At 44.8% G+C, this 26,259-nt stretch overlaps 1 protein-coding gene across 5 annotated transcripts in view; it reads right to left on the reverse strand.

Annotated features, from left to right (window-relative positions):
* Positions 1–260: 260 nt before the first annotated feature.
* Positions 261–26,259, reverse strand: part of MAN2C1 (mannosidase alpha class 2C member 1) — a 38,498-nt gene continuing 12,499 nt past the window's right edge. For 4 of the 5 annotated variants that reach the window (XM_061595234.1, XM_061595233.1, XM_061595235.1 and 1 more), the window contains 21 exons: positions 26,066–26,255; positions 24,674–24,780; positions 23,340–23,450; positions 22,801–22,893; positions 20,191–20,307; positions 19,023–19,118; positions 15,855–16,000; positions 13,075–13,198; positions 12,453–12,574; positions 11,517–11,602; positions 10,473–10,643; positions 9,666–9,748; positions 8,792–8,886; positions 8,603–8,707; positions 6,920–7,076; positions 4,490–4,633; positions 3,358–3,467; positions 2,843–2,922; positions 2,513–2,658; positions 1,559–1,662; positions 261–962 (listed from right to left, as the gene is read on the reverse strand). In XM_061595234.1, coding sequence (XP_061451218.1) covers positions 836–962; positions 1,559–1,662; positions 2,513–2,658; positions 2,843–2,922; positions 3,358–3,467; positions 4,490–4,633; positions 6,920–7,076; positions 8,603–8,707; positions 8,792–8,886; positions 9,666–9,748; positions 10,473–10,643; positions 11,517–11,602; positions 12,453–12,574; positions 13,075–13,198; positions 15,855–16,000; positions 19,023–19,118; positions 20,191–20,307; positions 22,801–22,893; positions 23,340–23,450; positions 24,674–24,780; positions 26,066–26,255 — 2,514 coding nt within the window. In that variant the 3' untranslated portion in view covers positions 261–835. The other variant, XM_061595238.1, reaches the window with a different exon arrangement.

Consider the following 26,259-nt stretch of genomic DNA (forward strand, 5'->3'; position numbering starts at 1 on the left):
GCTAGCAGCAGCTCTCCAGTGTTTTAGGCAAGGGACATTCCTAGCCTTATTTGGAGACAGCAGGGATTGAACATGAGACCTGCACATGAGGCAGAAATGTTCTACCACTGAGCTATGATCCTTCCCCAGTGTACGCAGGTGGGCAAAGTCCTCCACAGGTGGTGGTAATTACCATCCTTCAGAGCTCTTTGACACGCTGCTGAGGTCACAACTCCACAAAGAGCTTTCTGCATGTTGCAAAAGGAATGACCAAAAAAAAATTTAAGCTGCAATATAAACTTTACTTGGAATATGGCAAAGCGTTTCCAGCAAGCTCTCTACAACCCCATCCCACCGAGCCTATTTATTTGACTACACATTCTTATAGTTCCTTAAGGTAGGTGTGAGCTGAGGCTGAAGCAGGATTTACTTGTAGATTGCTGAATGATTTACAGAACAATTGGGACGTGGAATTTTTTGTTGAACAATACTAATGCAGAGGCTATGTACTCTGGCACAAATTCAATTGTGTTAGAATCCCTCCTTATATAAATTTGGACTTGAGTAGATAGGTACCATCCTAATCCACAATCCTTATGTATTTGGCTCCATTGCACAGCAATTTTGCACCTGCCTCCAGTTGGAGGACCTTAGTAGTCTAGTAATATCAGGGCAATGACGGCATAATAAAATTTGATTTGATAGTAGTCTAGTAACAAAACAAAACAAAATCAAATTATGTAGATCCTGCAAGTCCACTCATACCTGCCTTAAAGTCAGGCCTTGCCCAGCAAGGGAACAGAAGCCAAGGAGGTGGCAAACCAGTGTGCAAAAGAGCCATTTCTGCTCCAGCACTTCAGTTGCTGCCTTGCTTCAAGGTCAGCATAACAGATTGGACTTGGAAAGGCATAAAAGAAAGCTTCAGGCTGCGCTCCTCCAGTGGCAGGCGAGTGCTAGGATTCGGCCGCTCTAGGAGGTCACACCTAAGAAAGGAAAAGATGATACCCTGAAAAGTGAAACTCAGCATGGTTGCTTCCAGACAACCTGTTTATTGATCATTCATCCTGATTTGTTTGTACAAAGTCTGCTGAGAGGTTAGACGAAACTGGCTATTGAGCATTCAGACTTGTTTGCTGAGAGGTTAGACAACGTTGCTTCAGACAAGTAGTACCCCACCCTTTCCTGTGTGTTCTCCTTTGTAACTTTCTTATTGCAAAAAGGCCAATGTTTTGGGAAGCATGTCTGGCAAGAGCTCCAAATCACCTTTAACTGCACAACCAAAATTTTAAAAATGTATTAATTTATACCGTCCTTCCAAAGGAGCCAGGCTAGCACTGTGTACAGTTTTCCAATATGTGATTGAATCCCACTCAAAAATAGCAAGTCTGGAAGTGTCCCAAACCACTCATCACAGCATTTGCAAGCATGCACACATGTATCCCCACAATGGCCAACAAGATGTAACCAGAAGATCACAAGCAAGGCCTTGAGCACAGGAGCGCTCTCCCGTCCTGCGATTTCCAGCAACTGGTATTCACAGACCCGCTGCCTCCACACACACGCTATGCTCTACACTTACATGACAGCCTCTTGAACCGGGAGGGATGTTTGGAGCCAGGTAACAACAGTGCTACCGTGTGACTCATACAGTCTGACTACCAGCACATCTGGCTTGTCCTCAGCCTGGAGGGATGGAAGAAAACAGGCAAGTGTCCCATATTCAGCACAACCATGTTTTCCAGTTTTCAATGGCTGCTCCTGTTCTGGCACACTGCAGTTATGATTGAACAAATAGAGACGTGTTGATTTGTTTTATTCTCACATGTATATCCTGTCTGTCTTTCATGAGGAAATCAAGGTGGCATGTGTGAGGTCCCTGACCAGACCTGCTTAGTTTCAGCAAAGTGGTTTTGTCATGTCTTCAGATTGTGCCCTTGGAATTATATAAATTGCTCTCTTTACTTGCTCGCTGGAGAGTGGTGGAAAGGGAAACAATCAGGGCACTGAAGCTATCCAGCTCAGCACACACCCCTTCACTTCCGTTTCTAGCTTCTCAGATTTCATGGTTGCGGCATTTCACTTTATGATGTATTCTGTTTTAAACTTCTATGTATTTCTGTAAGTCGCCTTGAGACTTCTAAATATAAGGCTTCTGAGGAACAACAACGGTGACAGAACACCTGTTTTGCATGCAAGAAGCCCCAGGTTCAATCCTCAGCATCTCCAGTTAGAAGGATCAGGTAGCAGGTGATGGGAAGGACCCCAGCCTGACACTTGGAAAGACTTTGCCAGTCAAGAACAGACTGGGCAAGATGGATAAATATAATGCAGACTCCTACCTTCACAGCCTAAAAGGACTAGACACTTTGGGGGGGGGGATGCACTTTAAGAGGCAAATCAGGTCTTGAGTGCCAAACAGAGAAGCCTGGATGGTTACATTTGACCCCACCCCTGGTATATTGCAACTGAGAACACTGACAGCACCCAGCTCTGCCTGCAATCTGTCATGCTCATCCTTCTTTGGCCCCCATACCTGCTTTATCGTTTCCAGAACAACAGCTGGGGATTGCACAGAGAATGCGCTCCAGGCTGGATGCTGCCCTGAGACGCTCGGCACCGTGTGAAGAGGGAGGTTCAAACTGTATGCCTCACGGATCACCCCAGCCTCCTGGAAGGACCCTGTGCAGAAGACAGCACTTTGATGACAAGCAGAGAAAGCAAATTTGCAATGCAGGCACCATCATACGTTAATAAAGCTGGATGAGAAGAAGGGGGCTGTCTCCTTCCCACTTCCCAGCCATGCTTAGAGGGGGCTGTTTGCTCATTTGAAAAAAACTCCACTTTCATTCCTGAGCTTGCTTACCCACATGAGGCATCACAGCGTAGGTAAAGTGGTGGCGCCCAATATCTGCAGTGGCGTCGGGTGACTTTGGCGCTCTTAACCTTCATGGGGGTAAAAATGATGCATTATCAGGCATTTGTACAGCACATAAGAACAAGGAAGCTGCTCTATACAGACTCCGACCATTGGTCCATCCAGGTCAGTATTATCTACACTGACTGGCAGCAGCTCTCCCAGATTTCAGGCAAGGAGTCTCTCCGAGATGCTGGGGATTGAACCCGGCACCTTCTGCATGTAAGGCAGATGCTCTGCTACAGAGCTATGGCTCTCTCCCACTCTTAGTGTTGCTTTGTCAAAACAGAATCACTTCTGTGACTCTGTTTCCTTATCTAAAAAAAACCTTAGATGTGCACATGATGCATCTGTGGGCTCCATTCTTTGGTGCCAGGAAACCCATAGCATTCTGGAATGCTGAAGATACCCAACCATCCCTCCAGAAATAACCTGTTCAATCCAGGCCGCCAGCCAGAACTCACAGGGAAAGGCTCATCACGTTGCCTTGGACTGAGCAGCCATATTTGCAGTCGTTCAGCAGCGCTACCCCAAAGCCGTGCTCGGCCAGGTCCATCCACTTGTGGCTCCATACCTTTAAAGGGAAGCAACCAAGCAGGAAGTAGGGACACTGTCATCTAGTGCAGATGTGAGCGGACCTCCAGCTTTGCTTGGTTTTTTAACTAGGCCCTGCAACCAGAACTATAAAAGTTGCTTGAGGAGGGCGGACACACAAGCAGAATTAAAGAACAGCGTGCCTCTGAGCTCATGCTGAGAAGATAGGAAGCTGCCTTTTACTGAGCCAGAGCATTGATCCATCTAGCTAAGTACTGTCTACACTGACTGGCAGCGACTCTGCAGGGTTTCAGACAGGGGTCCTTCCCAGCCCGACCTGGAGATGCTGAGGATTGAACCTGGGACCTTCTGCATGCAAAGCAAATGCTCTACCACTGAGCAATGGTCCTTCCCCTTACTTGGACTTGGTATAAGGCAGCTTCCTCACAGTCCATTCATGCTCCTGGCTTTCCTCCAGGCTTTGCTAGTTTCAGCTGCTAATTTGCAGGGGGGGGGAGGCTTTTTTCCTTTGTTACTATTTTGAAACAGTTGGGAGGCCAAAGCCCTTGGCTATCTGCCGCTAAATCATATAAAGATTGACTTGTATATATCTCAATCTACCTTCTACCAGCCCATCCTAGATTTTAGCCGAGCAGATTCTGACACCTGACTGCTAACATCATTAAATGCAACACTGGCTGGAAAAGGGCAGCCAAGGGAACCAGAGAGTTAAGTGCTACTGTTCGGCCCCACCTGCTGGAACAAAATTGTTAAGACAGCCGCAGAGGGTCCATCTTTTTCAGCCAAATAAGACTTGAATCTATAATAATGTTGTGTATAAAATCAGGGACTGGAGACCTTTTTTCTCAGGGGGTAATCTGTCAGAAAAGGTGAAGCTGCCTCCCTTCTGAAGCATAAGGATGACAGCTGGAATTACTAGGGAACCTGGGAAATTCTTCTCAGATTTGGTAGATGATAGAAAAAAACAGAAGTGTTCATAGCCAACCTGCAATCCCCATCTCAGCTACAAGTCCCAGCTGAAAGCTGAGGGGAGAGCCTTACCTCAAAGCGCGCCCAGTCCCAAGAGGTGTTCCAATGAGTCGGTCTCTGCAGGTGACCAAACTGTATCTCATACGTGGCATTTGGGTTCCGAACCTTCGCAGGAAATTCTACCTTGAGGAACTTGTGAGCTTCGTTCCAGTCAACCTGCAGATCCAGCAAGGTGGGTGGCATGTTATATGGAGAGGAGGGAAATCTGAGCAGCTGGTCCCCTCTCCTCCACTCTCCTGAAGCCAGGGGTTGCCAGTGTGGGGCCCTTTGGCCCAGTGGCACCTTTGAGGTCTTCCCTGGCACCCATGAAGCTTCTGAGGGGGCCCCATTCACCACCCCGTTAGTCATGAGGTGCTGAGAGTGGTTATCTTCTTTGCCCTTACAAAGAACTTAGAGCTGAAGGAGGATGTTGGAAGGATGAAATTCAACCAAAATGATCAAGGGGATGGAGCAACTCCCCAATGAGGAAAGGTTGCAGCATTTTATTTCTTTATTATTTGATTTATATCCCGCCCTTCCTCCCAGCAGGAACCCAGTTTAGAAAAAAGGTGAGTCAGAGATGACATGATAGAAGTGTATAAAATTATGCACGGCATGGAGAAAGTGGATAGAGAAAAGCTTTTCTCTCATGACACTAGAACTCGTTGACATCCAATGAAACTAAATGATGGAAGACTCAGGGCAGGCAAAAGAAAAGACTTCTTCACACAGCACATACTTAAATTATGAAATTTGCTCCCACAAGAGGCAGTGAAGGCCACCAACTTGGGTGGCTTTAAAAGAGGATTAGACACATTCAGGGAGGAAAAAGGTATCAATGGCTGTTAGGCCCGAAGACTATGCTCTGCCCACCGTAGGTGAAGGCTGTATGCTTCCAAATACCAGTTGTTGGAAAACACAGGAGGGGAGAGTGATCTTTGCATTCAGATCCTGTTTGCGGGTTTCCCATGGGCAACTGGTTGATCACTGTAAGAAAAGGATGCTGGCCTAGATGGGCCACTGGCTTGATCCAGTGGGCTCTTCTTAGGTTCATATCTTCCTCTTGCAGCTCCACGTGCTTTTGAAGGCTCAGATTAATTCTACCGGATGTAACTTGTAACCAGACCACTTGGAAAAGTTAAGGATGTGTCTGTCTGTCTGTCTCTCTGTCTGTGTGTAATTCTGGGGGAGTGGAGAAAGAAGTGACTAGAGGGGATGGTGTCCTTAGCACTTGCTCAAAAATACAAATGTGCCCACAGGCCTGAAAACATTGGCAACTCCTGCCTTAAGCATCCCGAGTTTATTCAGAGGCTTCCCTGCTCTGGGAATGATTAGACTGCCCTTACATTTGTCACTAGGAAATTTCATAGAAATGACGCAACTGAGCTTTCCTTACTCCAAACAACTCCCTCAGAGCAAATAAAAGTGAAATCAGACTAGGGTGGAGTTCACTGAAAGCACTGATTGGGGGTTGGGAGGGAGGAGCAGAGTTCTGGATGATGGAACGTTCAAAGGTTTGTAACCAGGCCAGCTAAGCATACTGTAAACACACACACAGATCAAAACTCCGCACCAAAGTAAACTTGAACGTGACTGCATATACTTTGCAAGTTTGCACAAATGGTTATTAATAGCCATGTCTGGATCCCACACTTCCTCCAGTGAACTTGCACCCCTTTTTATCCTCACAACAACCCTATAAAGTAGGTTAGAGTGTGCGATTGGCAGGTCAGTGACTGGAGATTTCAACCCAGAAGTCCAATATTCCCCAAAGCATCTGCTAGCTGCAGGGAAGAGCAAAAAGCTATGAAAGATACCTTGCCCCTTATCACTGGGCATCTTGCCTGCACCAGGCACTGCCCACACACTCTTAAGCTGAACTTCTCAATAATGAGGGCTAGAATCTTGCTCTTTATTTGATTTAAATAGAAGTTTAGATTCTAAGGATCCTCAACCCTATTATCCTCAGCTTCTGGATTTCGTATCACAGGGTTATAGAATACACATTGCCTTGTTTATAATGACCTGTGTATTTACAATATCCAGTCGTGTACTAGCCTGAACCAACATCCTTTGCCTTAGAATGCTTTTGCTTAAAAGGAGTGTCAGTTCTTCCACCCATCTCCTTCCTGCTTCCTTGTAAGCTGCCTTGGTTTTGGTGCCTTCACCAAAACATTACCTTTTTAATATGAACTTCATTATATCCTTTTTCTCACTCCCCCCAAAAGATAAAAGGTTATCGCTAATTAAAAATGTATGCTAAAACACAGAAAGAAATAGCAAATATAAACATAATGACTAAGAAGAGCTAGTTTTTTTCAGTACAGAAGTGGGTTAGGGAAACAAGGAAGAGAGTGGGTGTATTAAACTAAGATTTTAAAATATATATACACATGTGTATTTAGGAGGTACATGCTCGCTTTGGGGACAACAGCTTCAACCAAAGATTTAAAGACATCAAACCTGAGTCTGGAAGCGTATGAAAGGACTTGCTGCATCCAGGATGACCTCTTGGGTAAGGATGCTCTTCTCGCTGATCTGCAAGGAGAAGGTCACGCTGCCCCGCAGCCCCCCTGGCAGTGCAATTTCCAAGGTTTTAAGGAGAAGCAAGATGGGCTTCCTGAAAGAATTTTATTTATTTATTGGAATATATCTAGACTGCCAGCTCAAAAGAAAATATTATGGTGGTGTACACTAAAAGCATTAAAACTTCATGAAATTATAAAACCATAAAATATTTACAAGGAAACCACTGGTTCAGAATTCTAGGTTGCAACGGAAGGGTTGACCTTAAATATGAGTAGGAAAAAGTTGCTTGTCCACACATGATTGAGGACAAAAAGTTTAAGTTTATTAAATTTATACATCACTTTCTGCTTGACTCCCAAAGCAATTTATAACCAACCTGAAAAATACATTACTATAAATCACATAAGCATTATTAAAAATAGATTTAACAGTACAGTAACATATCATTGGTGCTGCCCAAATGCCTGGGAAAACAAAAATGTCTTTGCCTGGCAGCCAAATATTGACAAGGAGGAGAGTATTCTGTAGATGGGAAGGCTACTACGAAGAAGGCCCATTCTCTCCTTGCCATCCTCTGGATCTCCCTTGAACTATGGAATTCACTCCCACAAAAGGACGTGATGGCCACCAACCTGGATGGCTTTAAAAGAGGATTAGACAAATTCATGGTGGATAAGGCTATCAATGGCTAGTAGCCATTATGACTATGTTCTGCCTCCACGGTCAGAGGCAGCATGCTTCTGAATACCAGTTGCTGAAAACTGCAAGAGGGGAGAGTGCTCTTGTGCTCAGGTCCTGCTTGCAGGCTTCCCACAGGCATCTGGTTGGCCACTGAGAGAACAGGATGCTGAATTAGACAAGCCACTGGCTTGATCCAGTAAGGCTCTTTTTATATTTTAAAGACTGTTTTATTATGTTCATAATATTGAAAAGTTGCTTTTGCTTGTTGTACATATATTGTTATGTCACTGATTATTTTTTGTTATTAGGAAATTGTTTTTGCAATCTATTTTTATTCACCTTGTTGTAAGCCGCCTTGAGCACAATTTTTTGTGGAAAGGCAGAATACAAATAAGATGATGATGATGATATTCTTATCTTATGGTCTTGTGTCTGTCCCCATCAACTGAATCTTCCTTACACAGACATTTGTCCATCCAGCCCAGTATTGACATGTTTTTCCCCATCACCTGCTATCTGATCCTTCTAACTGGAGGTGCTGGGATTGAACCTGCAAAGCATGTACTCCACCACACTGAGCAACAGCCCCTCCTCTATTTGCCCCTCTACTCCATTGATCAATTACACATTCTATTTACCTTTGCTTTCAATCTGATGGCCATCACTTTCATCGATTCCCTCCACACCACTCATGCTAAGGCAAGTCTGTGCTATGCCCTCTCCCTTTGTCTTTTTTCTTTCTTTCCTGGAAGTGCCCCAGTGGTATAAACTAAATTCTGCCATTGGTACAAAGTGTGTGATTATAAGCATCTCTGACCAATTTGCAAGTCCAGCCACACTATAACCTACTGCAAAGAGAACCTCACCAGCATCCTTTTTGTTATTTGCCAGCAGTCTCAAGATGGAGCTTTGTACCAGAAAGATGACATCACCTACCTGGTCTCCAGGTGATAGTCCATGACATCCCAGGCATCCCAATACAATGGAACATCGTCAAATAGTGCAAACTGGTTAGCACAGCAGCCTTCAGGAACTGACTCTCTAGGAAAAAAGAAACACCCTCAGCCCAACCAACAAATTGCATTGTATGACTGAAGCCTAAATTATGGTTGGTTTTCAAAGTACCTCTCAGGCTGCATTAAGCAAAGCGATGTCACACGCCCCATAATATCCAGATGGACTCGGACAACACCGTTCTCCATGATAACAGAACCATCTGCCTGGGGAGAAAGTTTTGACAACTAAATAAACTAAAAGGAACAAGGGCCACTGGGAAGGTTATACCCCGACACCTAGGAAGAATATTGAGGCAAAGGGAAGAAGAGCCTGGACTCATCCAGAAAAAGAGCAGCTCCTAGCCAGCATGGCCAATGGTCAGGGGTGATGGGAGCTGTAGTCCAGTAACACATGGAGGGCCACAGGGTCCCTATCCCTAAGTTATGGAATTTGCTGCCACAAATTGGGGAAGACCCATAGCTCAGTAGTAGAGCACCTGCCTTGCATGCAGAAAGTCCCAAGCTCAATCCCTGGCATTTCCAGGTAGGGCTGGGAGAGACTCCTGCCTCAAACCCTGGAGAGCTCCTGCCAGTCAGTGCAGACGATACTGAGCTAGATGGACCAATGATTTGACTCAGTATAAGGCAGCTTCGTATGTTCCTGTAAGGTGAGGATGGTCACTGAGACGGCTTTAAGGGAGGACTAGTCAGATTCACGGAGGTTTGGTCTATCACTGGCCACTCATCGTAATGGCTACAAATGGCTATATAGGGCTTTCAGGTTTACAGGCAGTTTACTTCCGAGTACCAGTCACTGGGGAGCAACAATCAGAGCAGGCTATTGCCCTCCTGTCCTGCTTGGGGGCTTCCTGGAAGCACCTCGGACAGCCACTGTGTGAAACTGTGGACTAGATGGACTTTTGGAATGATCCGACAGGACTCTTCTTGCGTTAACAGGGTTCCTCTGCATGGGCCGTTACTCGGGTTTTCTGACAAAAGCTCACCTTTTTGGTCACTGTCACGGGATGTGGAGGAGGTAATGAATCCTGAACGGTACAGTAGCCCATGCTGGGAACCGTCACCAAGGCTAAAGAGGTACAAAGGAGGTAGATTAACTTCTAAACAGCCAAAGGCCAGATGTATTTGCCAGGAGGTCCAGAGACCCTCTGCACTGTATCCCATTTCCACCTGATCCAATATAAAGTTTAGTTATTTAAGACAAACAGTAAAAAGGGTTTTGGATTCTACATTCTTTTTATTACATTTTTAGCTTGCTGGGACTTACTCCATTTTTGCTCAGCAGCATATTTACATCCCACCTTTCTGACAGAATGTTTTCTCAAGGCGGCTTCACCTGTGCATTTAGGAAGGAACTCTCTGTGCCCTTCACAAAAGAATATGCAGCCAAAGGCCAGGGCAGAGGAACCCTCTAGCAATGACTCACTCACAAGGCTTTGGGCTGCAAACTTCCTTCTATGAAGGCAGAGGTGGGTGGAACAAGCGAACAGAAAGGTGCCCATTTGAATGAGATTCAAATGTCACTGACGCCTTAGGGGCAGGAGTGCACAGCATGAAGTGCACAACATCTATTTGTGAAGGTGACCTGAATGTGCTAAAAAAGGGGAGAGAACTGCAACAATCACTTCTCCTAAGATTACTGTGAGGACTCTGTAAATATTATCAGCATTTTGCACATTAAATCAAGCAACTTCACCACCATCGTCATCTAAAGTTATGCTGAAATGAGTGCGACTAGCAAGAGAGTAATCCCTCTGTAATGGAAAGGTTTAAGACTGGAACATAGCTGGCACCTAAGGTCTCAGAATCTCTGGGTCCAGTTTTGGAGATAACTTCGGTTCGTTCCCATGGCAGTGTGTTGATCACAAGCATGCTTTCATTAGTCTCTCGACTGCTTGCCAACAGGTCTCCAAATAGAGACTGCATAGCATCCTTCAGAAGCTGAGCTCCAGCACTGCGAATTTCTGGGGGAAAGGAAAAAAAGGATTCCCATTAAGGGGACCTGTCCATCCAGAGTGAGCTAAGGCAGCTCCAGTTATAAACAAACACCTGTATTAAAAATTATTTTCAAAAAACTAGATCTACTGTTGGATTAACTCAGGGAAATCTTTTTGTCAATCAAAATGTTTTTAATACCCAACTAATTTATACCCTTAAGCATTACTACACTTTTGATGCCATAGTCACCAAGTTACCATTTTGACAGTCAGCTCAATGTCTGTGGATTATTGATTTTTTTTTAATGCCAGTAAAGTAGGGGCATAAGAACTAAATTCCCCGAGTATGGGGTCACCACCGAGAAGGCCCTGTCTCTCATGCCCGGTGACCTAACAGACCTTGATAGTCACAAGCAGAGCTTCTGAGGCCTATCTCAAGGCCCAGGGCTAATTCATACGAGTGCAGGAGGCCCATCTATGTATTTCTATTGGAACGCCTCTCCCGATATGAACCTGCCCGTACACTGCGCTCAACATCGAAGGCCCTCCTCCAGGGTCCAACTCATAGGGAAGCTCGGAGGATGGTAACAAGAACTAGGGCCTTCTCAGTGGTGGCCCCCGAACTGTGGAATAGTCTTCGCGAAGAGATAAAAATGGCGCCAACGCTGCTATCTTTTCGGCGCCAAGTTAAAACCTTCCTATTTTACCAGGCATTTAAAAATTTTTCTATATATGTTTTTAATCTGGTTTTAGATTGTGGATTTCTATATATATCTGTTTTTGTATTGCTTATGTGATTTTCTTGTATTTATTCATATTTGTTGTACACTGCCCAGAGAGCTATGCTAGTGGGGCGGTATAAAAATCCAATAAATAAAATAAATAAATTTCCCCTCTTACCTGAATAGTATCTCATGGCATCCTCGACTACCAGCTGGATACAGCTGCCTGGCAAGACATCATGGAATTGATTCAGGAGTAGCAGCCTGCCACCAGAAGGGGAGAAAAATCAAGTATGTATGCAAGAGCCAAAGAAAGAGAGGAACTAGCTTGCATCTATACAAAACTCTGGAGGCCTCAGGGCATCACCACCACCTTCTCATAGCCCTCTGATGCCAGAGTAGGGTCCATGAATGGAAGGAGCAGTTGGCTGTCTGCTGCTCCTGTTTGTTTGTTTATATTATAATTCTATACATACAAAATGGAGAAGCAAGGACAGGGGGAAAGACCACAAACACCACTGTGAGCTCCTCAAAGGAAGGGTGCAATATATATGCAAATAATATTGTCATCACCAAGGGGCAAAAACAATGGGTTATGTTCATCATTCCCATGAGCACAGATTTCCATGATGCATTTGGAATCTGAGACAGTGGCCCATTTCAGATGGATCATTAAACCATAAATGAGAAGAAGTGAACTTCGGGCTCATGCACTCTTCCCTCCCCTCTTCTCTTCTAGCACAACTGGAAGAAGATTAGAAGCAGCCACTTCCTCTAACTGAAATTTACTGTTATGTTAGAATTGGGGAAACTCTAGTTAGTTTAAAATATGGTCTGTTAACAAGCCAGGGTCCTATACCATGGATTGATCTTGGTTTGTTTTCTGGAGGGAGGGAGAAATGTTCTTTTTCAATCTGAGAAGTTTCTAGTTCACATAATTACAAAGACATATTTGGCACTGTGCCATGAAGGCAAAATAGCCCTGTAACCTTCTGGGCAATCCAGATACCTAGCCTCTCTCCTTTCCTCCCAAAAGGAGCTTTTGGCCAACAATCGTAGTCTCCTACCCACCATTCCTCTTTTAGGATTTGGACACCGTAACTCAAAGTTGTACCTCCAGAGGTGCTGAAGCTTAGCAGAAGGGTACTGGAAAGAACGTTTCTTGGACAAAGCCAAGCTACTCAGAACCTCGACATCATGGAGAAGGCATTCGCATTCCCGATTCCCCTTTTTAATCTGATTCCAAAAATAGAAAACGTGGATTTTTACAGGAAAAAAATAAAAAGCAGTAACCAAAGGAAAAGATCAGACATTACAAACTGATACTGATAAGCAAAGACTGTAAATCTGAACAATGCAATTCTATGCTTTTTTACCCAGAACTTGCAGCCCTCCAGAGGTTGTTGGACTACAATTCCCATCACCCCTGTCTGTTGACTATGCTGGCTGGGGCTGATGGGATTTGGAGTCCAACCACATCCGGAGGGCCACAGGTTCCCCGTTCCTGAGATACAGCCTCATGAAGCAAGAGAAGCAGACGCTGGAGCAACCGATGGGAAGTTTATAAGAACGAACTTTGCCTGTGTACAGCTTGAAAGGTGATTTTGATTTCAGAACTTCAGGAACAGACGCTTCTGAAGACAAACCCATTTAATCTAAGCCAGAATGCTGTGGAACTGGAGAGAGTTGATCATGATCCCAACAGACTTCTCCTACACTTTTGTGGGCATACAAACCTGCCCATGGGTGGTGTATGTGCCGTTATGCAGCTCCAGAAACAGTTCTCCAACCCAGGTACACAGCTGAGCCTTTTCCTTTTCCAGGGCAGTGAAAAACTGGTCAGGTGTGGACATCTGAACCCTGCCAGTAAAAGAGATAGACCCGACTATCAGACAAGTTACAACAGGGGTGGGGAACCACAGGCCCGGGGAGTGAATGCCCCTCTATTCAGCCCTTGGACCCTACCCAGTCCAGGCCCCTCACACGCAGGGCTGTGGAGTCGGAGTCGTGGAGTCAGAAGCAATTTTGGGTGGAGTCCGAGTCAGAGTCAGTAGAAATGTACCGACTCTGACTTCCAAATAAATTTTGATTGACAAGAGTCGGACAGTAGAAAAATAGAGGAGTCGGAGTCGAAGGTTTGGCGTACCGACTCCACAGCCCTGCTCACACGTCCAACTCAAGTCTTTTGCCTGGCAGGATTGTGCCCTCGAACAGTGATAAGACCTCTTGCTTATCTGGATGAAGGGTGCAGATGTAAGTTGGGGGGGCAGGTAGAAATCTTGTGACTTTTGCTTTTCTGGAAAGTAGCCTTCTGTATTTATTTATTTATTTATTAAATTTGTATCCCACCTTTCCTCCCAGAAGGAGCCCAGGGTGACAAACGAACGGCCACACACTAAAAACATACGTAAAACATCTGAAAAACAGAATATCTTAAACACAAAGCATCTTTGAACTTTAAAAGCATCCTCAAAAAAATCTTTAAAACAATTCCCAACACACATGCAGACTGGGATAAGGCCTCTACTTAAAAGGCTTGTTGAAAAGATGAAGGTCTTCAAACAGGCACCGACAACAGAGATGGCGCCTGCCTGATATTTAAGGGGAGGGAATTCCAAAGGGTCGGTGCCACAACACTAAAGGCCCAATTCCTAGGTGGCATGGAAGGGATCTCCTGATGAGACGTTATCTGCAGGAAGCCCTCACCTGCAGAGCACAGCAATCAACAAGGTATAGAAGGGGTAAGGCAAAGGTAAGAGTCACTCCACTATGCACTTTTTGCTTCTAACCCTGCCCACCACAGGAATTCAGTCCCTTGAAGGCAGCCCACGAATGACAGATCTTGCCATCATCCTCAAAGCAAAGACAAATCAGGACGCTGTCAACATCCTATCCTCTTCCCAAGAATCTCTGCAGAGGCAGCTTGGCTCACCATCAACATAATTCTCTCCCTCTCGTCACATGAACGGGCTGGACTAAGAATACCTCTTCACCTTTTCCTCACCCTCTATGCCTCAGCTTCTCTTAGGGTCAGCTCCAGACCAAATGGCACCATGGACAAGGGATTTTTTTTAATATCTCACCACCATTTGTTCAACTTTTTAAATAAGTATTTTCAATTGAGTTTGTAGCCTGATTTCCTGACTTTGATGCATGGTTTACATCAGGGATGGGGAACCTGTGGCCCTAGAGCTGTGTCTTGCATTCCAGTTCCCATCAGCCCCAGCCAGCATAGTGAGGGATGATTGCAGTTGTAATCCATCAACATCTGGAAGGCCACAGGTGCCCCACCCCTCAGCATGGATCTGATTTAAATCACTCACAACATTTGATGAAAGGCCATTGATGCTGTAAATTTTCCCAGGAACAAACAAAAAGCAACAAAATTAACATAATGCTGGTCGCACATGGTCAACATTTACAAGTAAAGATGAAACATTTCCAATTGTTTGCTTTAGCTGTTGAATGGGTAGATAACCTGTAGCAGGTGCCTCGAAAACCAGCATCAACGGCAGTTGCCTATGTTGCCTATCCAGATTCCAGCCCTGGGTCACCTTCTCCTCCATTCAGTGAAGCTGCTCTTGGACCCCATCTGCACTACACGTTTAAACCCGTAACATACCATTTTAACAGTCCTGGCTTCCCTCAAAGAATCCTGGGAAGTGTAGCTTGTTAAGGGTGCTGAGAGCTGTTAGGAGACCCCTATTCCCCTTCCAGAGCTACAATTACCAGGGTTCCCTGGGATGAGGTATCAACCCACTCTTTAAAATGGTACAATGCGGGTTTAAATAGTGCAGATGAGCCTTCCTTAACTATGGGCTCCTCCAGACAACCTATTTATTGAGCATTCATCCTGATGTGTTTGCACAACACTAACACAAAAGTTGCATTCTACCTGGTCTTTATTGAACATCTGCTGCAATTTGTTTGTGGGGGTGGTCATACCACAATGAACATTCATCCTGATTTGCTTGTGGGGTGTTTATATACATCTTCCCACGAATCATTCCGTCAGCCCACACTTTTCAATGCACTTCCCTGTCCACTTTCCTAACCACAAAAAATCTGGTTTTTTTAAAAAAAGTGGATTTGTTGCACTGGAGCAACAGAGTCGTTTCATCCACTTTAATTGGGCAAATCTAGTATGTACTTCAAACTCTCCCGCAAAATACTGACGGTCTGGAGGCGACCGTCTCACCACAAAATTTTATATGCTTGACTTCACTTTTGTTTGGCTTATAATGAGAGCCGGAGTGTGGTAATGGTTAAGGTGCTGGACTATGACCTGGGGGACCAGGGTTTGAATCCCCACTCAGTCATCAAGCTCACTGGGTGACGTTGGGCCAGTCACTGCCTCCCAGCCTGACCTACCTCACAAAGGTGTTGTGAGGTTCAAATAGAGAGGGGGGGAAACCATGTATACTACCTTGAGCTCCTTTGAGGAAAGGTGGGATATAAATGCAACAAATAAATAAATAATGGAGCAGCGCTTGGGGTGTTGCAAAGGGAGACAGACCTGGGTAAGCCATCTGTGTCCTTCATGCGGCTTAGCCTGTCCAGCATCTTCTGCGTTGGGCCGCCTCCCCCATCTCCAAACCCAAAGAGAGCGGCGCTGTGGTTCACACGGCCCTTGTCCCGATTACTCTTCATCGTTTTTAATATCTAGGGGAGAGACGACATCTACATGATAATGGACTGAGCTGGTATTGTTCTGCTGTTTCCAGCTCGATGAAAAGGTCTCTGCCGTGGGTGTCTACTTGGCATTGTTTTGAAAATTTATCTGGTGTTACTTTCCATGTTGTTTTTAACTTTTTTAAAGCTGTTTTTATTTCATTTTTTACATCGCCTTGAAATGTGTGTGGAAGGCAGAATAATAACAATAACAATTACTATTATCATTTTCATTATCTTCCCCCAGGCATTTTAGCATGTGTTTTTAAATTGTTTTAAATTGCGTTTTAAATTGTTTTTAAAAGATGTGTTTTAAATTTGTATATTTGTTTTTAATGTTTTTTGTTACTGTAAACCGCCCAGAGAGCTTTGGCTATGGGGCGGTATACAAATACAATAAATAAATAAATAATAAATAGTGTGCTAATGGGAAGGGACATAGCTCAGTGGTAGAACATAAGAACATAAGAACATGCCTTGCATGCAGAAGGTCCCAAGTTCAATCCCCGGCATCTCCAGGTAGGGCTGGGAGACACTACTGCCTGAAACCCTAGAGAGCTGCTGTCAGTCAGTGTAGACAATATTGAGCTAGATGGATTAATGGTTTGGCTCAGTATACAACAACTTCCTATGTTCCTAAAAGGTGGGGAACTATTTAACTGGAAGAGCAGAATGTAAACAGAACAAATAACCACTGGGAGTCAGAAGTGCTAATTATAACTTAGCAATTTACCAGGTAAAGCGAGGGTTTGATTTCTTTTTAATATTTCTGAGTTTACATAAAAATGAATAATCATCATTCTCTAACGTAGAGCATACAAGTTCTTGGTTTGAGTTGACTTTCATTTATTTATTCATCACCTGCTTATAGAAAAGGATTTTTCAAAAAACTCATTTAAACAAATATTCAGGAAGAATTCAGCCTTGCCTTAGCAGGTGTGTGTTTTGAACCTCCATTTAAATAAGGTGGCATAGCTATGTTTCTGAAACAGGTAAAGTACCTGAAGGATATGCCTATATTATTCCAGCATTTGGAGGAAGGGCTGTAGTTCAGTGACAGATCATCTGCTCTGCAAGCAGAAGGACCTGGGTTCAGTCTGGGGCATCTCCAGGTAGGGGTGGGAGACACTCCCTGCCTGAAACCCTGGAGAGCTGCTGCCAGCCAGTGTAGACAATACTGAGCTAGATGGACCAATGGTTTGACTTGGTATAAGGCAGCTTCCGGTGTTCCTATGTCCAAAGCTGCCAGTGGCTGTGATTGGCTGAGGAAGTCCTTGCATATGAACTGCAGGTGTTTGTATGAGAACAATAATGTTTTACATGCATTTTTAATCGCATAATGTATTTATGTTATTTATTTATTTATTACATTTATATCCCGCCCTTCCTCCAATGAGCTCAAGGTGATGTACACGGTTCTCCTCCCTCTCCATTTTATCCCCACAACAACCCGTGAGGTAGGCTAGGCTGAGAGACAGTGGCTGAGCCCAAGGTCACCCAGTGAGATTCATGGTGGAGTGAGGATCCGAACCCTGCTCCAACCCCTTGACCATCACACCACACTGGCTCCCTTGGTAACAAGCAAGTAATAAATTTAATAAGGAAGATGACGAGTAACATTTTTGCAGTGATAGGTTCCACAATAGCATTTATTTGGAAATGGGGAAAGAGTATTGCATCTGCTTAACTACAGCTGCACTCCTCCGCCCACTTGCCAAAGAGTTAACCCCATTCAACAAAGCAGGACCGATTTCTGAGTAACATTTGTAAAATTGCACCTTCCGGAGTACACTTCCATCACCTCTCTCTGGTTCAACACATTTAGACCTCCTCTGGTACTGACACCTATAGCAAGAGGTTCTCAGGGTTTTATAGAAGATTACTGGATTCAGTCTCAGGGTCTGAGAATAGTGCTTTTCAGGGAAACAGGAAACAAGAATCACAGAATTTTAGAGTTGGAAAGGAATTGTGGAGGTCATCTAGTCCCACACGCTGCTAAGTAGAGGAATCTTACAATTACAGCAACTTTGACAGATGACTGCCCAGCCTCTGCTTAAACACCTCTGAAAGGATCAAACAACTCCCCCAATTGCTTATTGGTCAGAGGACCTTTCTTCCCTTCCAGCATACTTTTACTCATAGGCACAGAGAACATAAATACTCTGAGATCTGGCACTTCTATTTGGAGCTGTTTGCATGATCAGTATGCCGCACAGGCTCTGCTGGAGTCTATTCCCTCCCATCCCTTCCCCTTGCCTATCTGACTCCTTCTCGCCTTGATTTATTAATTTGATTTTATTCTTTTTCTCTCTCTTTTCTCTCTCTTTTAAAAGTCATATGTCTGATTTTCTTAATGGTATTATGACTTAATATGTTTTGCTGTTCTGTTCCCCCCCACAATGGTATTTTAAGTTTGAACATTATATACCTTCCCGATATATGATAGGACAGAACAGAAATACTTTTACAAATAAATAAATAATTATAATCTTGCCATCTCTTGCAGTTGCCTGTCTCCAGAACTGTTGGAAACTGTACTGGATTTCACATCCACATGCTGCCAGGTTGGCATTGACCCATGACATGGCCTTTTCAGTGGTGGCTCCCCATTTGTGGAATGCCCTCCCCAGTGAGGTGTGCCTGTTCCCATCACTATTCGCTTTCAGGAGGAATTTGAAAACATTCCTGTTTAGCCAGGCATTTGATAGCTGAAGGCGACTGTTCCTGGCAACCTGAAGATCACTGATAAGAGAAAGTTTTAATGTTGTGTTTTAGAATCTTTTAACTGTACTTTAGAATATTTTTAACTGAAATTGTGTTCTGGGATGTTTTAAACTGTTTTTCATAGGTTTTTCTTTTCCTTGTTAAATTATTTTTATGACTGCTACCTTTGGCTGCTTTGGGAGGAAGGGTGGGATATGAATTCAATAAATCATCATCATCATCATCCCACCATGGCATTTATGTCCCCGCTTGCTTCATTGGGGGTGGGGGATAATTTGGCTTTGCTCACCTCTTCCACACGACCAGCCAGCCCATAGGAATCTGCAGGCGGGAAGTGGACTAAAACCTGGGACCCATCAATGCCTTCCCAGATGAAGGTATTGTGCTACAAGAGAAGAAGATCATTTACAGCACAAGTGGGCCATGAGCTTCATTCAGGTGGTCTGTGGCATGTCCACATGAAACATTCATATTGGGTTTTAATTGTACTTAGATTGCTTCTTTAATTTCTTATATCGTATCGCAATTTGATTTCTATGGAAATGCAAAATGTAACACAAGAAAAGACCATACCAAGAAGAAAACTACAATTAAAAACCATACAACACCTATCACACAGCCACAACAGGCAGAAAAAAAATCATGAAGTGGTCCGCCAAGACCATCTGCAACTGTCAAGCGGTCCATGAGAAAAAAAGTTTAGGAACCACTGATTTACGGGTAACACACATCCCACCAGGACACAGGCCGATCCGGTGCATGGGTGTATGATCCTTTCTAACGCAAAGCACAGGCAAGATTCATACAGTGTACACTGTACACAAAACATATTCAGAGAGTCTTCCCAAGAATTTATTTCCACCCTCAGAACTCATTGTTACCCAACGTGCTGTAGTTTGTTGTGGCAGCCATTACGGATGCTTCAGAGCAACCTTCTCCAGCCTAATACCCTCCAGATGTTTTGGACTACAGTTCTCATCACCCCTATTGACCACACTTGCAAAGGGCGATGGGATTGTTAGTCCAACCACATCTGAAGGGCACCTAGTAGGGGAAGGCTGCTTCAGGGGGAGGGAAATGTAGGTATCATGAGGAACTGGTGCACATTTGTTGGCCCAATTTGCAGTTATGAGAATGAGCAGCAGCGAGCCTCAAGCCTACGCATTCTCCTCTCCCTTTCCCTCCTCCAGCATGGCTGCAAGAAGAAGACTGAAAGCTTCCATCTCTGTTTTAGACTATGTATGTCCAAACCCTAAACTTTGGTTAATCTTAACTACTGGGGGGGGGGGGGAGCCGGCTTCACAAACTATGGTTTGAATAATCCTATGAAGCTATTTGGCATATTTCAGCTGTGCAAGAACAGCTGGGCACCCCTTTCAAGCAATGTAAGATAAAGCTGCTTAACACTCGATTTATACAATTATAAAGATTTTTTTCTAATTTAAGAAACAACTCACCGGAAAAGTGTTCACAAGGTTCCAGCTAAGCTTTTGTGTTAGAAACCGCTGGATTCCACAGCCATGCATCACTTGGGGCAGCTGTGCCGAGTAGCCAAATGTGTCTGGCAACCAGAACTGATTGTGCAGGAAATAATATGAAAGAAACAGCAAATAATGTAACAATTGCCTTGCTGGATCAGACTAAAGGTCTAACTAGTCCAGCAGCCTGGTTCCCAACAGTGATTGAGCAGGAGGCCCTGGAGAAGCTCATCAGGAGAACACAAAAACAATAAACCTGTCCTGTTACATGTCCCAAATGCCTGGTTATTCAAAAGCACCATCTTTACCAGGGACGGGGAATCTAAATCCAAACTGGAGGGCCCCAAACTCCCATGAGACCCAGCCAGCATGGCCAATGGACAGAGATGATGGGAGTTGCAACTCAACAACACCTAGAGGGACAAGGGTTCCCCATCCTCGTTATGTATGAAGAGTAATCCTAATGTAGCCAAAAGGACACCATCCATGTGCAAGAGAGAGCCTCAAAGGTTTGCATAAGTGCAAAACAAATTAGGAGAAAAACCTAAAGGGGGGGGGGAACAGCCCTATAAGATCCCAGCTTGTCATTGTTGGGTGGGGAATGGAATGCCAGATCCTGAAGAAGATATGAATGGAGGGATGGACGGATGGCATCAGGCAGGAATGGGGAACTTTGTTCAGGCTGAAAGCAACATTTCCTTCTAGGCCATCTCCCAGGAGCCAGCCACATGCTATTGGTGGGTGTGGCCAGAAGCAAAAGTGGGTGGAGCAATACATGTTAATTTACTCATGTAGCCCTCTGTATCCTCCATCCAGGCAAGGAAGAAGCATTATAATGTTCAAGGAGCCATTCTAACCAGGCAAGATCACTCAACGAGGACTGGTGAGGAATGTGGCCTGTGGAGTAGGGTTTGGCCTGGGGAGAGTCCCAACGGCCAGGCAGAGGAGGTTGGAAGGCCACCCTGGGCCTGGGCCCAAGGTTCCCCATGCATACTACAGGGGAACGGCCACTGTTCAGGGCCAGAGCATCTTCTTTGCATGCAGAAGGTCCCAGATTCAATCCTTGGCATCTCCAGGTAGGACTGGGAACGTCCGCTGCCTGAAACCCTGGAAAGCCACTGCCAGTAGTGGAGATAATACAGGCATACCCCGCTTAACGTCGCTTCACTTAACGTTGCCTCGCTATAATGTACATGCTCCATATGCCACTACACCCCGCTTAACATACGTGCGCTTCGCAATTACGGACACTTAATGGCATAACGCCACTGCCATCTAGTGGCGATTGCCGTGCAGTACATGCATAGATAATTGCTTCACTTTAAGTACATTTTCACTTTACATACACGCTCCGGTCCCATTGCGTATGTTAAAGCGGGGTGTGCCTGTACTGGGCTAGATGGACCAATGGGCTTCCTATGTTCACTCTGCACAGGAGCATGCCACACTGCAACAGTTTGTAACAGGTCCGCTTTATTTATTTATTTGTTACATTTAGATCCCACCTTTCCTCCAAGGGGCTCAAGGTGGCAGACAGACAATTGGTTCTCCTCCTCCTCCCCTCCCGACTTTATCCTCACAACAACCCTGTGAGGTAGGTCAGGCCAAAAGACAGTGCCTGGCCCCAGGTCACTCAGTGAGCTTCATGGCCGAGCAGGGATTTGAACCCTGGTCTCCCAAGTCCCAGTCCAGCACTCTGACCACTACACCACACTGGCTCTCAATCATACAGCTCTCTTATAAACACTACAGTAGTTCTCTTTTGGGAACTTTTGGGCCAGGTCTACTTAAAATGGTGTGCTGTGTGGAGCAGTTTCATGTATACCATCCAGACAGACACATCCTCCTGCAACTTTGTTCCCTTGACATTCCTGGCAGGTGACAACAGAGTGAAAAACAAGGTACATGGCAGGTAGCGAAACTGTAGGAAGGCTCAGTACACAGCAAACAAGCTTGCTGCACAGAGCAACTGCCAACGGGAGGCCCCTTTCAAGTGGCTTTCCCTTGATAGCCATATTGCAAAGTTGGCTGTCAAGACAAAGGCTAGTGAAGGGCAAGGGCAAATATAGAATGCAGACAGAACAGAAACCAAGGAGTTGACCAAGGTATAGACCCAGACGTGAAGGACTCTTGGAAGGGAAGCTGAATCAGTCTTATAAATAACATCCACTGTGGAAAGGAGGACCGAAGCAGGGGTGGATAACCTTGTCCGCCAAAGGGCTGCATCCCCTTGTGGGGAACCTTCGAGGAGGCATATGCTAGTGGTGGGCGGGCAAATGCAAATGTTGATGGAGCAGCAAATGGAATGCTCACCTCTGTATCATGCAAAAGTCAGAGGTACACACACACCTCTATCCAGGCAAACATCCGCTGCAACAGTTCAAAGACACTTTCCAGCCAGAAAAAAGCACTTGAGGAGGGCACAGAACAAAGCTGGTGAGGAAGGACATAGCCTGGGGAGTGTCCTGAAGGCCTGACGGAGAGGGCTGGAGGGCAGCATTTGGCTCCCCGGGCCTGAGGCTCCCCACCCCTGGGCAAAAGGTAGTGTATGGGGCCGGGAGGAAATGCAAAGCATAAACAGACACATACCTCTGCACAGAGCTTCCCAAATTCCTGCTGGAAGAATCGCTGTCCCTGCAGGAATTGGCGAACCATGGATTCACCGCCTGGAAGGTTGCCATCCTGGGGGACGAATCACAAACCTGTAAACCTGTGGCCCTTCCTTCTCCCCAGCAGCCATCTTCACTGAAACAATTACCCCTCCCAGAAAAATTACCACTGCAGCTAAGAATTAGCTGGATCTTTTATTCTTGCCTAGGGTACAAGGGAAGATCAAGCAGTACTGATAATAGATTACAGTGAAATCTCTTTCAGGAGTAGTTCATGTGGTGCCCTCCAGATGTTGCTGGACCACAACTTCCATCATTCCTGACAATTGGCCATGCTGGCTGAGGCCGATGGGAGTTGCACAGCCCAACATGTCAGCCATCCTGCTTTAAAGTTAATTTGCAAAGCAGTACAAATGAACACTTGCCTTTTAAGTAAACGGAAGGCTACATTTTGCCCCCTTTGGCCTCAGCAGTCTGTGTTGCACTGGGACTGAGAAGTGAGAGCTGCTGCATCCTTACCATTTCCACCCAGGTGCCCCCAACAGGTATGAAACGGCCTTCTTTCGCAAAGTTCTGAATCATAGTGTACAATCCAGGATACCAAATCTTCACCCATTCAAACTGCTGAGCCTGTATTTAAAAAGGCCACCATGTATATAATTTTAAAAACGGTCAAGTTTTATCCATATTGTGGATAAATACCATCACCCAGATTTGGATACAGTGTGACTCTAAATCAGGGATGGGGGATTTGTGGCCCTCCAGATTTGGTTGGACTCCAACTCCCATCAGCCTCAACCACCATGACCAAAGGTCAGAGATGATGGGAGTTGTAGTCCAGCAATATCTGGAGGACCACAGGTTTTCCATCCCTGCTCTAAAAGTTTGAACTAACAATCAATGTACACCTCATTTATAAATTACAGATCAGTTCTCAACATTCTCCTGAATCTGTGTGCTTGCAACCTTTTCAATCATTCCAGGTAGGAAATACTGAAGCCTTTCACCATACATTATTTGTGTTGTCAACTCACAATTAGAATCACTGCAACCTTTAATCACTTAAAATAAGTAATCAGCAGCCTGCAGGCCAGGTATGGCCGGTGGAGCCTTTAGATCCCGCCCACAGCCTCCCTCCTCAGCCCCACCCCACAGGAGGAAGTTAGGCTTGGGGGTGTGTGGATTCCATTCATGCAAATAGGAATATTTTCCTAATTCAAATTGCTGCACAGAGGGAGAAAAAGGAGGAGGTATAGGGAGCAAGAGAAGGGAACGTTTAAATGACTGTGAATTGGGAAGAAGTATGTAGATTGATGGATGAGTGAACAGGCGGGAAATGTATGGGTGGTTATGTGTGGATGGGGTCTTGGCCTTGTACACCACTGGTATGTGGCCACCCAGAAGCTTGTCCATGCAGCGGTGCAGCCCTTGACCTACACTAGAAAAAGGCTCCCCACCCATGGATTAAAATGTTTTCAAAATCAATCTGAGTATCTGCTATCTGACAGTTTTAATTAGACATTTCAGGGACTGAGCCTGGGATCTTCTGTATGCAAAGTGTGTGCTCTACCACTGAGCTATGATCAGTCCCACCACCACCACCACCACCACCAGTATCATCATCATCATTATTATCAAATTTATTACCCGCCCTTCACCCTGAGTTCTCTGGGTGTGGTTACAACAATTTAAAATGTATCCTTTAAAACAATTGACAATCATAAACATCACAAAAATAGGGTGGGTCAAAACTCAAAAGACTTTTTGGCTTAACTCTTGAGCCAGAAAAAGAAACCCAAGCTAAATATATGGAAAGTCAACTGAGACATAGATGCACATATACGCATTAATACCTGTGAGCAGACAAAAGTGAACTCTGGGTTCTTCTCCATCAGGCGTATGACAGTCACCCAGCTGCGTGCACATTTACGGATCGTCTCGTCATAAGGCCACAGCCAGGCTAAGAGGACAATTGCAGGTAGAAGTTCACTGTCACATTTACGCTTTTTATTTAGGAGGCATTCAAGAGGCAGCTGGACAGCCATCTGTCGGGAATGCTTTGATTTGGATTCCTGCATTGAGCAGGGGGTTGGACTCGATGGCCTTATAGGCCCCTTCCAACTCTACTATTCTATGATTCTATGATGCCTCAATAGCCTATTGCCATCACAATTCTAGCTTACTTGTCCCCATATCAAAAGAGACAGAAAATAAGCTTCTTGTATAACATCCAAATAGTTACACAAGAAATCAAACTCTCATTAGTCACATGCACGAATGGACAGATATATAACTAAGGTGCTAAATTCAGCAGCCAGAAAACCCAGAATCTGTGATCAGTGAAATGTATTCATATAGACAGAAATGTACAGCAATTACCCTATCAGAGAAATGCAGCTTTGAAGGAAGAAACACGGACTGTGTACAACAGATGGGAGTGTACATTTATTGTGGAGGGGAAAGAAAACAAAAAAGATCATGCAGAAAAGCCCTAATATATGGATAGTAACAAAAGTAAATGTCAGGGTACATGAAATTGGAGTTACGCAAAAACTGCAGTTAGACCCTCTCTTCTAAGCCAGAACATATTCAAGATTCTAGTTATGTAGACTAGAATCTTGACATTAAAAAAATCAAGTTGTGATTGTCTACACTGTGTTGATGCTACTGGAATCCATGCTAATACAGGAAGAAAGCTAACTGTAGCTCTGTGAATGTTTACTCAACAGTTAAGTGTTCAATGATACTAGGGTAAGTACACATAGCAGTGAAATAGTTCACAGATTTTCATCACTACTCATCTGCAGAAAGAACCACTCAGCTCCTTGGCAACACTCTCTTTGCAGCTGTTCATAACTTCCATCATTCCACAGTTGTCAACTCTTCCCTCCCACCTAATCGCCTCCCACCTTACTGTCTGCCACCCAGTCCTTGACAGTAATTCCCAATTCTTTAAAAACAAACACCTGACTCTTGGAAACAGAACTACGCAAAAGCAAGCATAAATAGATTTGTTTGGTGTGTAAAGCACTATATCTGGCAGGTCTCTCTCTCTCACATGTGTAAAGTTGGAATGTGCTTCCCTGCGATGTATAAGCATGCTTTCCACAATGAGAACCTGCCCCCACCACCCAGGCTGAAAGTTATTCCTTTACCCGCAATGCTCCATCATATGGCACCAAATGCACCCAGATATCCTTCCTTTAGCACAGTGCCAAGATACACAGCCCAAGCACTCTTCTTACCAGAATCAATGTGACAGTGGCCCATCGCATGGATGATGTGCTGGCTTTCACCATTCTTTTGTCTGAAGATAGAGCAGGCAAGTTCATGCACTGCAGGAAAAGTCAATGGGTTGGCGACATCACACAGGTTAACCATCCGATTGGCTACGTAAAGTGCCTGGAAGCTCCGCTGGTTTTCCTCCCCAAGGAGCTAT

This window comes from Rhineura floridana, chromosome 14 (assembly GCF_030035675.1).
Source record: "Rhineura floridana isolate rRhiFlo1 chromosome 14, rRhiFlo1.hap2, whole genome shotgun sequence".
NCBI classification, from domain to species: domain Eukaryota; kingdom Metazoa; phylum Chordata; class Lepidosauria; order Squamata; family Rhineuridae; genus Rhineura; species Rhineura floridana.